The 13,708-nt window shown below is 37.0% G+C and overlaps 1 protein-coding gene across 12 annotated transcripts in view; it reads left to right on the top strand.

Moving 5' to 3' along the window:
• The window catches only part of LOC145518867 (A disintegrin and metallopeptidase domain 3-like), a 109,041-nt gene that overhangs the window by 43,764 nt on the left and 51,569 nt on the right, over window positions 1-13,708 (top strand). For 11 of the 12 annotated variants that reach the window (XM_081523939.1, XM_081523938.1, XM_081523946.1 and 8 more), the window contains one exon: window positions 7,297-7,436. The exons of the other annotated variant lie outside the window; for it this stretch is intronic. In XM_081523939.1, the coding sequence (XP_081380065.1) occupies window positions 7,297-7,436 (140 nt within the window). The remainder of the gene's footprint in view (window positions 1-7,296; window positions 7,437-13,708) is intronic. 12 annotated transcript variants of the gene reach the window in all.

Below are 13,708 nucleotides of genomic sequence, written 5' to 3'. Positions count from 1 at the left end.
AATTTTTTTCAATATTGAATTGTGTGTATTCTTTGTATATTTTTAATGTTAACCTCTTAATAGATATATCATTTGTAAATATCTTCTCCCACTTGGTAGGTGTCTTGTTTGTACTTGTTGATAGTTTCCTTTACTTTGCAGAAGCTTTTTAAGTTTGATATAGTCCCATTCCTTGTCAAAGGAGGCAAATACAAAGTTTACTATGATGTCAAAGATCTTACATCTCTGAGTTCTTCTAGAAGTTTTACATTTTCAGGTCTTATACGTAAGTCTTTGAATCATTTTGAATTTATTGATGCACAGAATGTGAAAAAATAGTCTGGCTTGATTCTTTAGTAGTTGTCCAGTTCTCCCAACATTATTTCTTAAAGAGGCTGTCTTTCCCCCATTGTATATTCTTGCCTCATTTGCCAGAAATTAATTGCCTCTGTAAGTGTGGGTACATTTTCAGGCACTCTGTTCTGTTCTATTCCATTGAACTATGGATATGTTTTTGTGCTAGTACCATATGGTATTGATTACTGCAGTTTTATAGTAAAGTTTAAAGTCAGAGATTGTGGTACCTCTAACATTCTTCTTTCTAAAATTGTTTTGGTTATTCAAGCTCTTGTGTTTGCAAAAACATTTGGGTATTGTTTATTCTAGTTCTGTAAAACATGCAGTTGATATTTTGATAAGGATTACAGTGAATCTGTTTTGTCTTATTGGTTATTTTAATAATATTTATTATTCAAATATTTAAATACAGTATATCATTTCATTTGAGGTGTCTTCAGTTTCATTAATCAGTCTTGTTGTTTTCCAAAGACAGGCCTTTTATCACCTTAGCTCTGTTTATTCTTAGGTATTTCAATCATTTTGATCTGATTATAAATGGGATTTTTTCTGATTTCTCTTTCTGATATTTTGTTATTAGTGTATAAAAATGCAGCATATTTCTGTGTATTAGTCTTTATCCTGAAGCTTCAGTGACTTCATTGATGAATTCAAGCAATTTTAGGTGGAAGAGTTTCTTTAAGATTATCTATATATGGTGTCATGTTATCTGCAAATGGTAGCCGTTTTACTTCTTCATTTCACATTTGGATTTTTATTTTTATTTTTTTCTTTTCTGATTGGTGTGGCTAGAACTTTCAGTACTACATTGAGTTAAAGTAGTGAGAGTGGGCATCCTCATCCTGTTTCTGATCTTAAAGGAAATGCTTCCAATTACTTACAACCGAGTATGATTTTAGCTGTGGGCTTGTCATAATGGTCTTTATTATGTTGAAGTATGGCCCCTCTATACATACTTCATGGTGAGTTTTTATCATAAGTGGATGTTGAATTTTGCTAAAAGCTTTTTTTGCATCTATTGAAAGGCTTGTATCATTTTTTTTTAATTGTTAAAGTTATATATCACATTGATTTGTAGGTACTGAACCATCTTTTCTTCCCTGGAATAAATCCACCTTGATCATGGTGCATGATTTTATTAATGCATTGTTGAACTCAGTTTGCTAATCTTTGATAATATGGGAGTTCTTATACACTGAATATTAAAGTGAAGTGTTAGCTGTTCAGTTGTGTCCAACTCTTTGTGACCTCATGGACTGTAGCCCACCAGGCTCCTCTGTCCATGGGATTCTCCATGCAAGAGTATTGGAGTGGGTTGCCATGCCCTCCTCCAGGGGATCTTCCCAACCCAGGGATCAAACCCAGGTTTCCCCCATTGCGGGTGAATTCTTTACCAACTGAGCCACCAGGGAAGCCCAAGGATACTCAGTAGCCTATCCCTTCTCCAGGGGATCTTCCCAACCTAGGGATCAAACCTGCTTGCACTGCGGGCAGATTCTTTATCAACTGACCACCAGGGAAGTCCAGTCTTTGATAATATGGGAGTTCTTATACATTGAATTTTAACCCCTTGTCAGATACAAGACTGGCAATGATTTTCTTCCATTCTGTAGACTGTCTTTACAATCTGTTGGTTATGTCTTCTGAAGCATAAAGATGTTTGTTTGACGTCATCATATTTGTCTATTTCTGCTCCTATTGCCTTCGATTTTTGCATCATATTCACCAAACCCAATATTGTGAGGTTTTCCCCATGTTTTCCTCTGGGAGTTTTATAGTATGTAGTCGTAGATTCAGATCTTATGCCATTTGGAATTAATTTTTATATATGGTACAATAAAAGGGTCTTCCTTTTGGTTGTGCATATTCAATTTTCCCATCATTTCATTTTCTTGAGACAATCTTTCCTCCATTGAGTATTCTTATTGAAGAAACAGTTCTTTTCTCATTTTGTGTTGGAACTGAGGTAGGGATTTAGGTGAATCAGTAGACTGCTTTTGGTGGTGCTGACATCTTAACCATGTTAAGCTTTTCAATCCATGATCATGGAGTGCTTTTCCAGTTATTTGTATCTTCTATATTTACTATCAGTTTTGTTTTGCCATGTCTTATGTACAGTATTTCATATCATTAGATGAGTTCAATCCTTTGTATCTTGGTTTTTTTAATGTTGCAATTGAAATTGTTCTGTTAATTTTTTTCAGATAGTTTATTATTAGTGTGCAGAAACTATCAATTGTGTTGATTTTATATCCTGTGAATGGTTGAACTCATTTATTAGTTCTTAATGGTTTCTTTTATGTGGAATATTTGGAAATTTCTATATATGGGGTCATGTAATCTGCCAATGGAAATAATTTTACTTTTTTCTCTCCAAGTTAGAAAATAGATGTGGCAAGAGTGAGTATCCTATTTTGCTTATGATATTAGAAGAAAAATATTCATGCTTTCCCCAGTGAATGTGGATGTTTGTTGTGATATTTTCTCCATATTCTTTGTTATGTAGAGGTTTTTTTCCTTATATTCCAATTTGCTGAGGATTATTAATCATAAAAAGGGTATTGGATTATGTGAAATGCATTTTCTACACTAATTGAGATATCACGTGAGTTCTTTTACTTCATTCTGTGAAAATGACGTATTATAGTCATAGACTTTCATACATTAAATGATCTTTGTATTTCAGGAGTAAATTTCACTTGATCATTGGGTACAAAACTTTTAATGTGCATTAAATTCTTTTGACTAGCATTATGTTGAACATTTTTTTGTAGCAATATTCATCAGGAGTATTGCTCTATCATTTCCTTGTTCAAGCCTTTCTGGTTTTGGCATCAAGATAATGGTAGTTTCATAGCATGATTTTGGAGTATACCTTCTTAACTATTACTTTGGAAGTTCTTGAGGAGGATTGGTAATAATTCTTTGTTTAATGTATGGTAGAATTTACCAGTAAAGTCATAAGGGCCTCGGCTTTTTTTTTTTTTTGCAATTGGAAAGTTTTTGATTATTACTTTAATCTCCTTGCTAGTAATAAGCCTTCAGATTTTCTATTTCTTCATGAGTCAGCTTTGATAGGTTGTGTTTTTCTAAAAGTTTATCTTTTTCTGCTAGCTTATTTACTTCATTTGCATACACTTTTTATAGTATTTTCTTGCAATCTTTTATAAAATTTCTGTGGCATCCTTTGTAGTGTATGCTTTTTCATTTCTTAGTTATGTGAGTCTCATTTCTTCTTTTCTTTGTTAATCTAGCTAAGCATTTTCCAATTATGTTGATCTTTTCAAAGAATTAATTTCTGTTACAGTAATTTTTTATTCTCTAATTTTATTTATCCCTGATTTGAACTTCATTATTTCTGTCTATTTACTTGAGTTCAGTTCATTATTATTTTTCTAAATCTGTTATATGTAAACTCATGTTTTTTCTTTTGAGGTATTTCTTCTTTTTAATTTATTTGTTTACTGCCATGAACTTCCCACTTAACAAGGTTTTACTGGATTGTACAAATTTAAATATGTTGTATTTTCATTTTCTTTTTTCTCAGAGTGTTTTGTAACTTTTCATTGTGATTTCTTCCTTGGAATCATTGGTGTTTAATAATTTGTTTTTGAAATCCCACAGATTTGTGGACTTTCAAGGTCTCCTTTTCTTACTAATTTATAGTTTCATTTCTTTGGCATCAGAAAATATTCTTTGTATAATCTCTCTATTTTAAAAATTGCCAAACTTGTTTTGTAGCCTAACAGTGGTCTAGCTATGAGACATTTCTGTATGCACTTGACTAGAACCTATATTTTGTTATTGTTGGTTGGAATGTTCCACATGTCAGTTAAGACCAGTCAGTCTATTGTGTTGTCATGTCTTTTATTTAGTAATACTTAATATCTTCTGTCAGATTATTCTGTCCATTCTTCAAAGTGAAGTATTGAAGTCTATTATGTTGCTGTCTATTAATCCTTTCAAGTCTGTCAAAAGACGATTCATATATTTAGTGCTCTAATGTTTGTGCATAAATATTAAATGCTGTATCTTCTTGGTGAATGACTTTTATCAGTATATAATGTACTTCCTGGTCTCCTTTTAATAGTCCAGGAAGTACATTGTAAAACAGGAAGTCTGTTTTAAATTTAAACGGAATTTAAAGTATATTTTATTCAATATTGTTATAGCCACACCCCAGCACTATTTTGGTTACAATTTGCATGGAATATCTTTTTTCATCCATAGCCGCTATACCTATTTGAGTCCTTAGATGTAAAGTGACATAGTTGAATACGATTTTTAATCTATTTAGCCTATGAAAGTGAAAGTCGCTCAGTCATTTCTGACTCTTTGCGACCCCATGGACTATAGAGTCCATGGAATTCTCCAGGTCAGAATACTGGAGTGGATACCCTTTCCCTTCTTCAGGGGATCTTCCCAACTCAGGGATCAAAACCAAGTCTTCCACATTGCAGGCGGATTGTTTACCAGTTGAGCCACAAGGGAAGCCCAAGAATACTGGAGTGGGTAGCCTATCCCTTCTCCAGCAGATCTTTCGGACCCAGGAATCGAACTGGTGTCTCCTGCATTGCAGGCGGATTCTTTACTAGCTGAGCTATCAGGGAAGCCCAGTACATGTCTTTTAAATGAAGAGTTTAATTCATTCACATTTAAATCAATCACACACACATACACGACCATGCACTAATAGGAAGAACTTACTTTTGGCATTTCGTTAATTTTTTCTCTTCATCCAATAGCATTTTTTTCCCCTTTTCATCTTCTCTCTGCCTTACTTTTTGCTACAGTGATTTTTAAACTGTGACATGCATTGGTTCTTTTGTCATTTCCTTTTGTGTACATTGTAGTCAATTTTGCAATTACTAAAAATACCTCATTTTAATGCTGTTTATTTTAAACTGATAACAACTCACTTCAGTTACATGTTGGTGCATTTTCCTCTGCAGTTATATGTCTCTCTATATGTTATTGCATAGTTACTAGTTTGGAGGTGGTTCTGTCTTTAAATTCTATACAAGAATTAAAAGTGAACATATGTACCAAAATTGCAATGATATTGGTTTATCTATCCATGTATGGACCTTTATTAGAGGATTTTATAATTTTCTTTTGACCTTCTATTGCCATCTACTAGTAGCATCCTTTCTTTAAACCTAAAAGAGCACACTTGCAATTTCTCATACATCAGTTCAGTTGGTTGTATAAACTCCACCTTTTGTTTTCCTGGAAACATCTTAGTGTCTTCATTATTTTGTTGATTGAGAGACTCCTTCTTTGATCACTTTGAATATATTTTCCCCAGTACCTTCAGTCTGCAATGTTTCAGCCAAGTAGTCCAATAATAACTTTGAGGCCTCCCTAATAATTGTCAAGCCACTTTTATTGATTACAAGATTAATCCTTTGTCTTTGACGTATAGTGGTTTTATTACAATAAATTTCTGTGTAGTTCTCTCTGTATTTTCCTGGTTGGGGCTCAAAAGTTTCTTGAATTTGCATGTGCTCAGATTTCTAAAGTTTGTGGCAATGATTTTCTCAAAGCTCTCTGTCCCTTTCTTTCTTCACTTTCTGAGATACCCGTAATGCTTATGTTGGTCTATTTGTTAGAGTCCATAAGCTCTTCTTCTTTTCTTCATTTTGTATTTGTTTTTTGCTCCTGTGGAAAAATGACCTCAAATCACTGTCTTCATTTCTGATTTTTTCTTCTGCCTAAAAAGTCTGCCTCTGAAGGCCCCCAATAAATTTTTGTGTTTGTTGTTTATATTGATACTTTATCACATAATTTATTTTTTTAATATTTTATATTTCCTAATCTATATGTTTATCTGGAACTTTTCAGATATTTAAGGCTGGATAATCATGTAAAAATAAATTAATTTCATTGATCTGATCCATAAGCTAAAATGGAAAATTATTTGATTATATCAACAGATGCAGAAAATGTATTTGACAATACCAACACAATTCATGATTAAACTCATCAAAGTAGAAACAGAACCAAACTTCCTAAACTTCAGAAAGATCATCTATAAAAAAAAAATACAGCTTACATCAAACTTAATGTTTAGAGACGAAATGTTTCCCACTAACATTAGGAACAAGGCCAGAATGTAACTTCCCATTCTTATTCTGCTTTGTGCTCGTGTAAAACTGATGAGAGCAAATATTGTGAGGATTTGGAGCAACAGGAGCTCTCATTCATGTTAATGGGAATACAAAATGTTACAGCCACTCTGATAGGTGGCTTATAATATATAGGAGTCTTATAATAGGTGAATGGATAAATAAATTAGTTAATTCATATAAAGGAATAATATTCAGTATTTTAAAAATTAGTTATCAAGCAATTAAGCGACTTGGAGGAATTTTAAATTCATAATGGTTAGTAAAAGAAGCCAATTTGAGAAGTCTACACACTGTATGATTCCAAGTCTATGACATTCTGGAAAAGGCAAAACTATGGAGATAGTTAAAAACATTGATTACTTTGTTATTTGCATCATACTTCTCAAGCTTTATTTTTTTAATACAATTATTCTGCATTTAGGGAAAAAATAATTCATTTTATGTCCTAAAACTATTTATAACATCAAAACTACTATCAGTTAAACACTTAAGAAACTGTGCTTATATTAAAAATAATATAGATACTGAAACAATGATTAACCTTCTCAGAATATTTTTTATATTTATTAGAATTAAACAGTAAAGTATAATAAAAACATTTGATATTATTGATCTTATTTTGTTATATGTCACTGCCATTTGGATTGAAAGTACTATTATGCAAAAGGAATAACAAAATTTAACTTTTTCAGTGTTCTTAAGAAAATAGTGAACTTTGGTATACTAGTTTATTAAATTGGTATTTGCATTTATGGAATATGGCCACAATTACAGACTAAGGGCTGGAAAAATTACTTATGCATCCACTCTATTTTTCATTTCTATTTAGTATCCAAACGTGATAACTTTAGAGGGATTTTCAGTTGTTTTTGCACAGTTACTTGGAATTAACCTGGGATTAACGTATCATAAGGACATCTACAATTGTCACTGTCCAGGAGCTACATGCATAATGAATCCTAAGGCAATGTAAGATGAGATTTTTATCAAATCTTTGTCTTCTTTTAGGAGATATGTTTAGCATTTATTGATGTACAATTTCTTTCAGTATAACTTAATAATATTTTTATTAAATACATATGAGTAATTTTAAAGCTTATTAAAGTGAATGAGTATTTGATATTGTAGAAAATGTGCTTTGTATTTCTATAATCAATGCTATAGTATCAAGTCATTGATGAAGACTTTTAGTGGAATATGGAATCTTGAGGTGAAATTTATCCTTTCTATCAAAAAATAATTAAATCCTGTACTGTGTCACAAGAATAGTGTTGGTTATTAATCATTAACAAGAAATGATTATAAATTTATATTTATAAAATTGTAATAAATCATTAAAAATAAATGATTATAAATCAAGATAGAAAAGTGCTATATATCTTATATTAGTCCATCAGGGGCAGAGAATTGAAAGTAGATGTAAGAATAAATAGAACTAAATCAGACAGTAACGAGTCTGCCTGCAATGTGGGAGACCAACATTTGATCCCTGGGTGGGGAAGATCCCCTGGAGAAGGGAACGGCGACCCACTCCAGTGTTCTTCTCTGGAGAATTCCGTGGACAGGAGCCTGGCGGGCTAGTCCACGGGGCCACAAAGAGTCGGGCACGACTAAGCAACTAGCACTGTGTTTCTTTCTAAAATTTATACTAAGTGCCAAGAGGGGAATGAACAGGGACTACACGGGGAGGAGAAACTTTATGATAAAGTAGCCTAGGAAGCTCTCTATGAGACAAAACTTATGTTGGGGCCTGAGAAGGGAGAAATAATTCTGGTCACATGAAGAACTTGTTGAGGAGCCTGAAAAGGGAGAAATAAATCTGGTCACATGAAGAACTTGTTGAAAACTTTCTAGGGAAAGCCAGTGAAGCGATACTTGGATATCAAGAAATTTCAAAAGCTCAAAAGACTCAAAAATGGAACTTTGGGAAGGGATAAAACAAGCAAAAGAAGTGACTGAAACTATATGGAAGAATAATGAAGGCACAGAAATTAAAAAAACAAACTGCAATGAGGCTAAAGAATCCTGTGTCAGAGGAAGACGTCCAAGAGGGAACGGGAAGTGTCGGGAGGAGCCTAAGGAAACAATCATGATGTGGAAATTGGGATTTTATGGTAAATGTAAGAAAACACATTTTAACTGATTTATGCAGCATGGGTAATGCATGTATTTTGTAACATGAATGTTAACTATATCAGAGAGAACAGCGATAGACTAATATTGTACTGAATTAAGTCCTGTGGACCTCAGCCTCTCTGCCTGGACAGAGAGGGGAGGAGAGGGTTCTTGTTTTGTTTTGTTCAAGCAGGGGAGTAATGAAATGGAAGCTGATCTCTCTCGACAGAGAATAAAATCTCTTCGGCGGGCCAGGAATGACAAAGCAGGAAATAGGTTCACAGGTGAACTTCTCACCCACGCGGTGAGAGGAAGAGTGAGGCCGAAGATGGGGACGCACGTGCCTTAGTCTCCCCGGGAAGGGGCAGGGCTTTATCAGAGGAGTCAGGCACCCCCTTTATTAATCATTTTTATTCCTCCTGTCCAGTTGTGGGCACCGGTGGGTGTAACGTTTGATACGCTATTATGGTAAAGTTGGCGTCTAATGAGACTCGGGGTCTGTCGGAGGTCTGACTCCTCGCCATCTTCGTCCCAGCTGGTTCCGTCTGGTTTTCTTGTTGGTTGCTTCCCTTCTTACCTTTGGACCCTTTACCTTAAAGATTTATGGTGATTCCTGCTAAACGTGTGGGCTGGCAATTTTTGAGCAAATCCCTGGAGAAGCTTTGACAGTGTTTGCTAAGTGATTGTTCTCATAATAATCTACAGCAGTTTCATAAGTTTGAGAGGAAGGAAGATGTCAGAAATTACTTACGGGGGTCTGGTTCAAGATGGTGCATTAGGAAGTGTGTGAATTTCTGTCCTCCATCACATAAATCAACCCTATGGCTACATGTGGAACAATTTCCTCAGGAGACGAAAACCCCAAATTGCTGATAGGCAATAGGGCATATAGGGCAAATGAAGAGACACCCACACTGCAGAGGGTAGGAAAGGCTAAGAACCAATCTCACCATAATTCCTACCCTCAGCACGGTGACCCGTGATCAGGTCAGAACGCGAACCTAGAGATTCTCTCTGAGGGGTGAAGGTTTGAACCTTACTGGATACCCTGACCATTAAGACCTGCAATAGAGAGATGAACCCCCAAACACCTAGCTTTGAAAAACAAATGCACAGACACGCATGAGACAGTGAACCGAGAAAGAGATCTTAAAATGCTTGAGCTCACTTGCCACAGGACCACTTCACCAATACCGAGGCGGCCTCTTGAGAGGCACCCAGTCTTTAGGCGCAAGAGGATCATCTCCTCATGTTAGTGTGGGCTGAAAGGTGAGGCATCTAATTTAACACTCAACCAGGAGCCTGGGCATGGAGGCTGGTAGACACCATCTTTGTGGGCTCCCTCTTCCTCACGATAGCTTGCTGGATTCTCCTGGAAAGGAGCTTGTCCCCTCCTCTGGAACACAATTTTTGCAGTGTCCACTCACAGGACACCTCTAGGTCACTGGTCTCTGGTGGCCTGCTGGGTTTAAGCTCGTAGGTCCCACAAAATTGTAAACAGTGGAGAAAGATTTCTTAAACAGCTTCAACCCCCAGGTCATAGCAAGAGCCAACCATCCTAGGAACCCAGTCTTTCTCTGCAAGAAGCCTGTTAGCTTATATTCATGGCTGTGTCCTGAGGGGAAGACTTCTAAGGAAACACCCATTTAAAGGCATTCTCTAACCCCTTCCCGAGGCCTTGGAGGATGGGAACTATCTTCAAGGTCTCCCTCTGCCATGTTCCAGAGCACCAGTATCTCTGGGAGGGGAGTTTGAGCAGGTATCTGCTGCTTTAGTTTCTGTAGCTGTTGCCCAGGAGACACCCCTTGATGGGCCAGCTCTGGTCAGAGGGACTTCTTGCTGGGTCCCATGGGACTCTAATAATCACAAATGAAGAAGCAAGTTCTTGGCCAGCTGTCTCCCCAGGGCACTGCACAAAGAGGAGATTGAAACACACCCTGGGCTTTCGGTGTAAGTGGCCTGTTAGCATGTCCAGGGGATTTTGTCTGAAAGGGAAGCTTCCTGTTTGGCACACATCCTACAGCCTTTGGTGATTCTCTCAAAAACAGAGCCTAGTGGGCATAATTGCTCACCCTCCCACTTCCTTGCTTCAGTTCCTGCGCATCTCCCAGGAAGGACCTTACAACCTTGCCTGACACCACAGATTGTGCTGCTGCTTCTAGGGAATGTATCACCTCGCTCAGGTGGCCAGCAGGACTTATGCTCTCGTGTATTACAGGGTGGTAACCCATAGAGAAAGTGTTTCAGCTCTTCGCTATCTGCAGGGCACAAGAAGAGACCCTAGTACCGGAATTCCAGTGTTTCTGTGAAAGAAGCCTTTTGGCTTACCTTCATAATTGCTGCATGAGTGTCAGGTTTCTAGTTAAACACACATCCAACAACTGACTGATCCTTTCCAGAGACCTCAGAGAGGGAGTGCTTGATGCACTCACCATCAGCTCTATCCTCCATTTGCCAGTATCATCCATAGAGGAGCTTCTACAGGTGCCTGGCAAACTATCGTTTGTGGCTGCTGCCTTGGAGACACCTTGTGACTCTGTAGTCCCAGCAGTAGAGGAGCTTGCAGTTCTGTGTTTCATGGAGCTCTAACAAAGAGAGAGGCGTTCTTGACTGGCTACCACCCTCCGGGCATAGCAAAGATAGCTGACTAAACAGACACAAAGCACTACCACCCTTTGACTTTCTGTGAATGGGCCTGTTTGCTTGTCCTAGAGCTTTCATCAGAGGAGCAGGCTTCTGATTTTCCACACCTCATGTCATTGTTCAGTTGGTAAGTCATTTCCAATTCTTTGCGACCCTATGGACTGCAGCATGCCAGGCTCCTCCATCCTTCATTATCTTCCAGAGTTGCTCAAACTCAGGTCCATTGAGTTATTGATGCTATCTAACCATCTCATCCTCTGCCACCCCCTTTGCCTTTTGCTTTCAACCTTTCCTGGCATCAAGGTCTTTTCCAATGAGTTGGCATCAGGTGGCCAAAATATTGGTGTTTCAGGTTCAGCATCTCTCCTTCCAATGAATATTCAGTGTTGAATTCCTTTATAATGGACTGGTTTGATCTCTTTGCTGTCCAAGGGACTCTAAAGGGTCTTCTCCAGCACCACAATTCGAAAACATCAATTCTTCAGTGCACAGCCTTCTTATGGTCCAACTTTCACTTCTGTACCTGACTACTGGAAAAACCATGGGTTTTACTATATGGACCTTTGGGGCAAAGTGATGTCTCTGCTTTTTAACATGCTGTCTAGGTTTATCTTAGCTTTCCTTCCAAGGAGCAAGTGTCTTTTAATTTCATCGCTGTGTCACCATCAGCAGCGATTTGAGAGCCAAAGAAAATAGAATCTATCCCTGCTTCTACTTTTTCCCCATCTATTTGCCATGAAGTGATGGGACCAGACACCATGATCTCAGTGTTTTTTGTTTTTTCTTTAATGTTGAGTTTCAAAACCACTTTTTTCACTCTGCTCTTTACCCTCATCAGGAGGATCTTTAGTTCCTCTTTGTTTTTTGCCATTAGAGTGGTATCATTTACATATCTGAGGTTGTTGATATTCTTCCCAGCAATCTTAATTCCAGCTTGTGATTCATCTAGCCCAGCATTTTGTGTGATGTACTCAGCATATAAGTTGAATGAGCCAGGTGATAATATACAACCTTGATGTACTCCTTTCCTAATTTTGAACCACTGTGTTGTTCCATTTCTGGTTCTAACTGTTGCTTCTTTAACTTCATACAGTTTGCTCAGCAGACAGGTAAGATGGTCTGGTATTCCCACCTCTAAGAATTTTCCAAGAGTTTGTTGTCATCCACACCATCAAAGGCTTTAGCATTGTCAGTGAAAGCTGAAGTACATGTTTTTCTGGCATTCCTTTGCCTTCTCTGTGATGTAATGGATGTTGACAATTTGATCTCTGTTTCCTCTGTCTTTTCTAAATCTGCTTGTGTATCTGGAAGTTCTTAGTTCACATACTGTTGAAACCCAGCTTGAAGGATTTTGAGCATTACCTTGCAAGCATGTGAAATGTGCACAATTGTGCAGTAGTTTGAATATTCTTTGGCATTGCTCCCCTTTGGAATTGGAATGAAAACTGACCTTTTCCAGTCCTATGGTCACTGCTGTGTTTTCCAAATTTGCTGACAGATTGAATGCAGCAATCTAAGAGCATCATCTTTTTGGATTTGAAATAGCTCAGCTGGAATTCCACCACCTCCACTAGCTTTGTTCGTTGTAATGCTTCCTAAGGCCCACTTGACATCACATCCCAGGATATCTGGCTCTAAGTAATTGACTACATGATCCTGGTTATCTGGGTTAGTAAGACCTTTTTTGTACAGTAGTTTTGTGTATTCTTGCCACCTCATCTCAATCTCTACTGCTTCTGTTAGGTCCTTACTGTTTCTGTCCTTATGCCCATCCTTGCTTGAAATGTTCCCTTGATATCGTCAATTTTCCTGAAGAGATCTCTAGTCTTTCTCATTCTATTGTTTTCCTCTACTTCTTTGCATTGTTCTTTTAAGGAGACCTTTTATTTCTCCTTGCTATTCTCTGGGACTCTTCATTCAGTTGAGTATACCCTTCCCCTTTTCACTTCTCTTTTACTTCTCTTCTTTTCTCAGCTATTTGTAAAGCCTCATCAGACAACCACTTTACATTCTTGCATTTCTTTTTCTTTGGCATGGTTTTGTCACTGACTCTGTATCATGTTATGAACCTCTGTCCGTAGTTCTTCAGGCATTCCGTCTACCAGATCTAATCCCTTGAATCTATTTGTCATCTCTACTGTATTATCATAAGGGATTTGATTTAGATCATACTTGGATGACCTAGTGCATTCCAGTCTCCTATGATGAAAAGGACATCTCTTTTTGGTGTTAGTTCTAGAAGTACTTGTAGATCTTCATAGAACTGGTCAACTTCATTAGTGGTTAGAGCATAGACTTGGATTACTGTGGTGTTGAATGGTTTGCCTTAGAAATGAACCAAGATCATTCTTTCACTTTTGGGACTGCATCCAATCACTGCATATCAAATTCTTTTGTTGACTATATAAGAGTTGTTCCAGTTGACTATATAAAGTTGTTCCTTAATATAAGGAATTTTTGCCCACTGTTGAAGATATAATGGT

This window comes from Giraffa tippelskirchi, chromosome 8 (genome assembly GCF_054371585.1).
Source record: "Giraffa tippelskirchi isolate mGirTip1 chromosome 8, T2T-mGirTip1v1.2.pri, whole genome shotgun sequence".
Lineage (NCBI taxonomy): Eukaryota > Metazoa > Chordata > Mammalia > Artiodactyla > Giraffidae > Giraffa > Giraffa tippelskirchi.
Note: the sequence above shows the minus strand (reverse complement) of the source record. Positions and strands in the feature narration are given on the sequence as shown.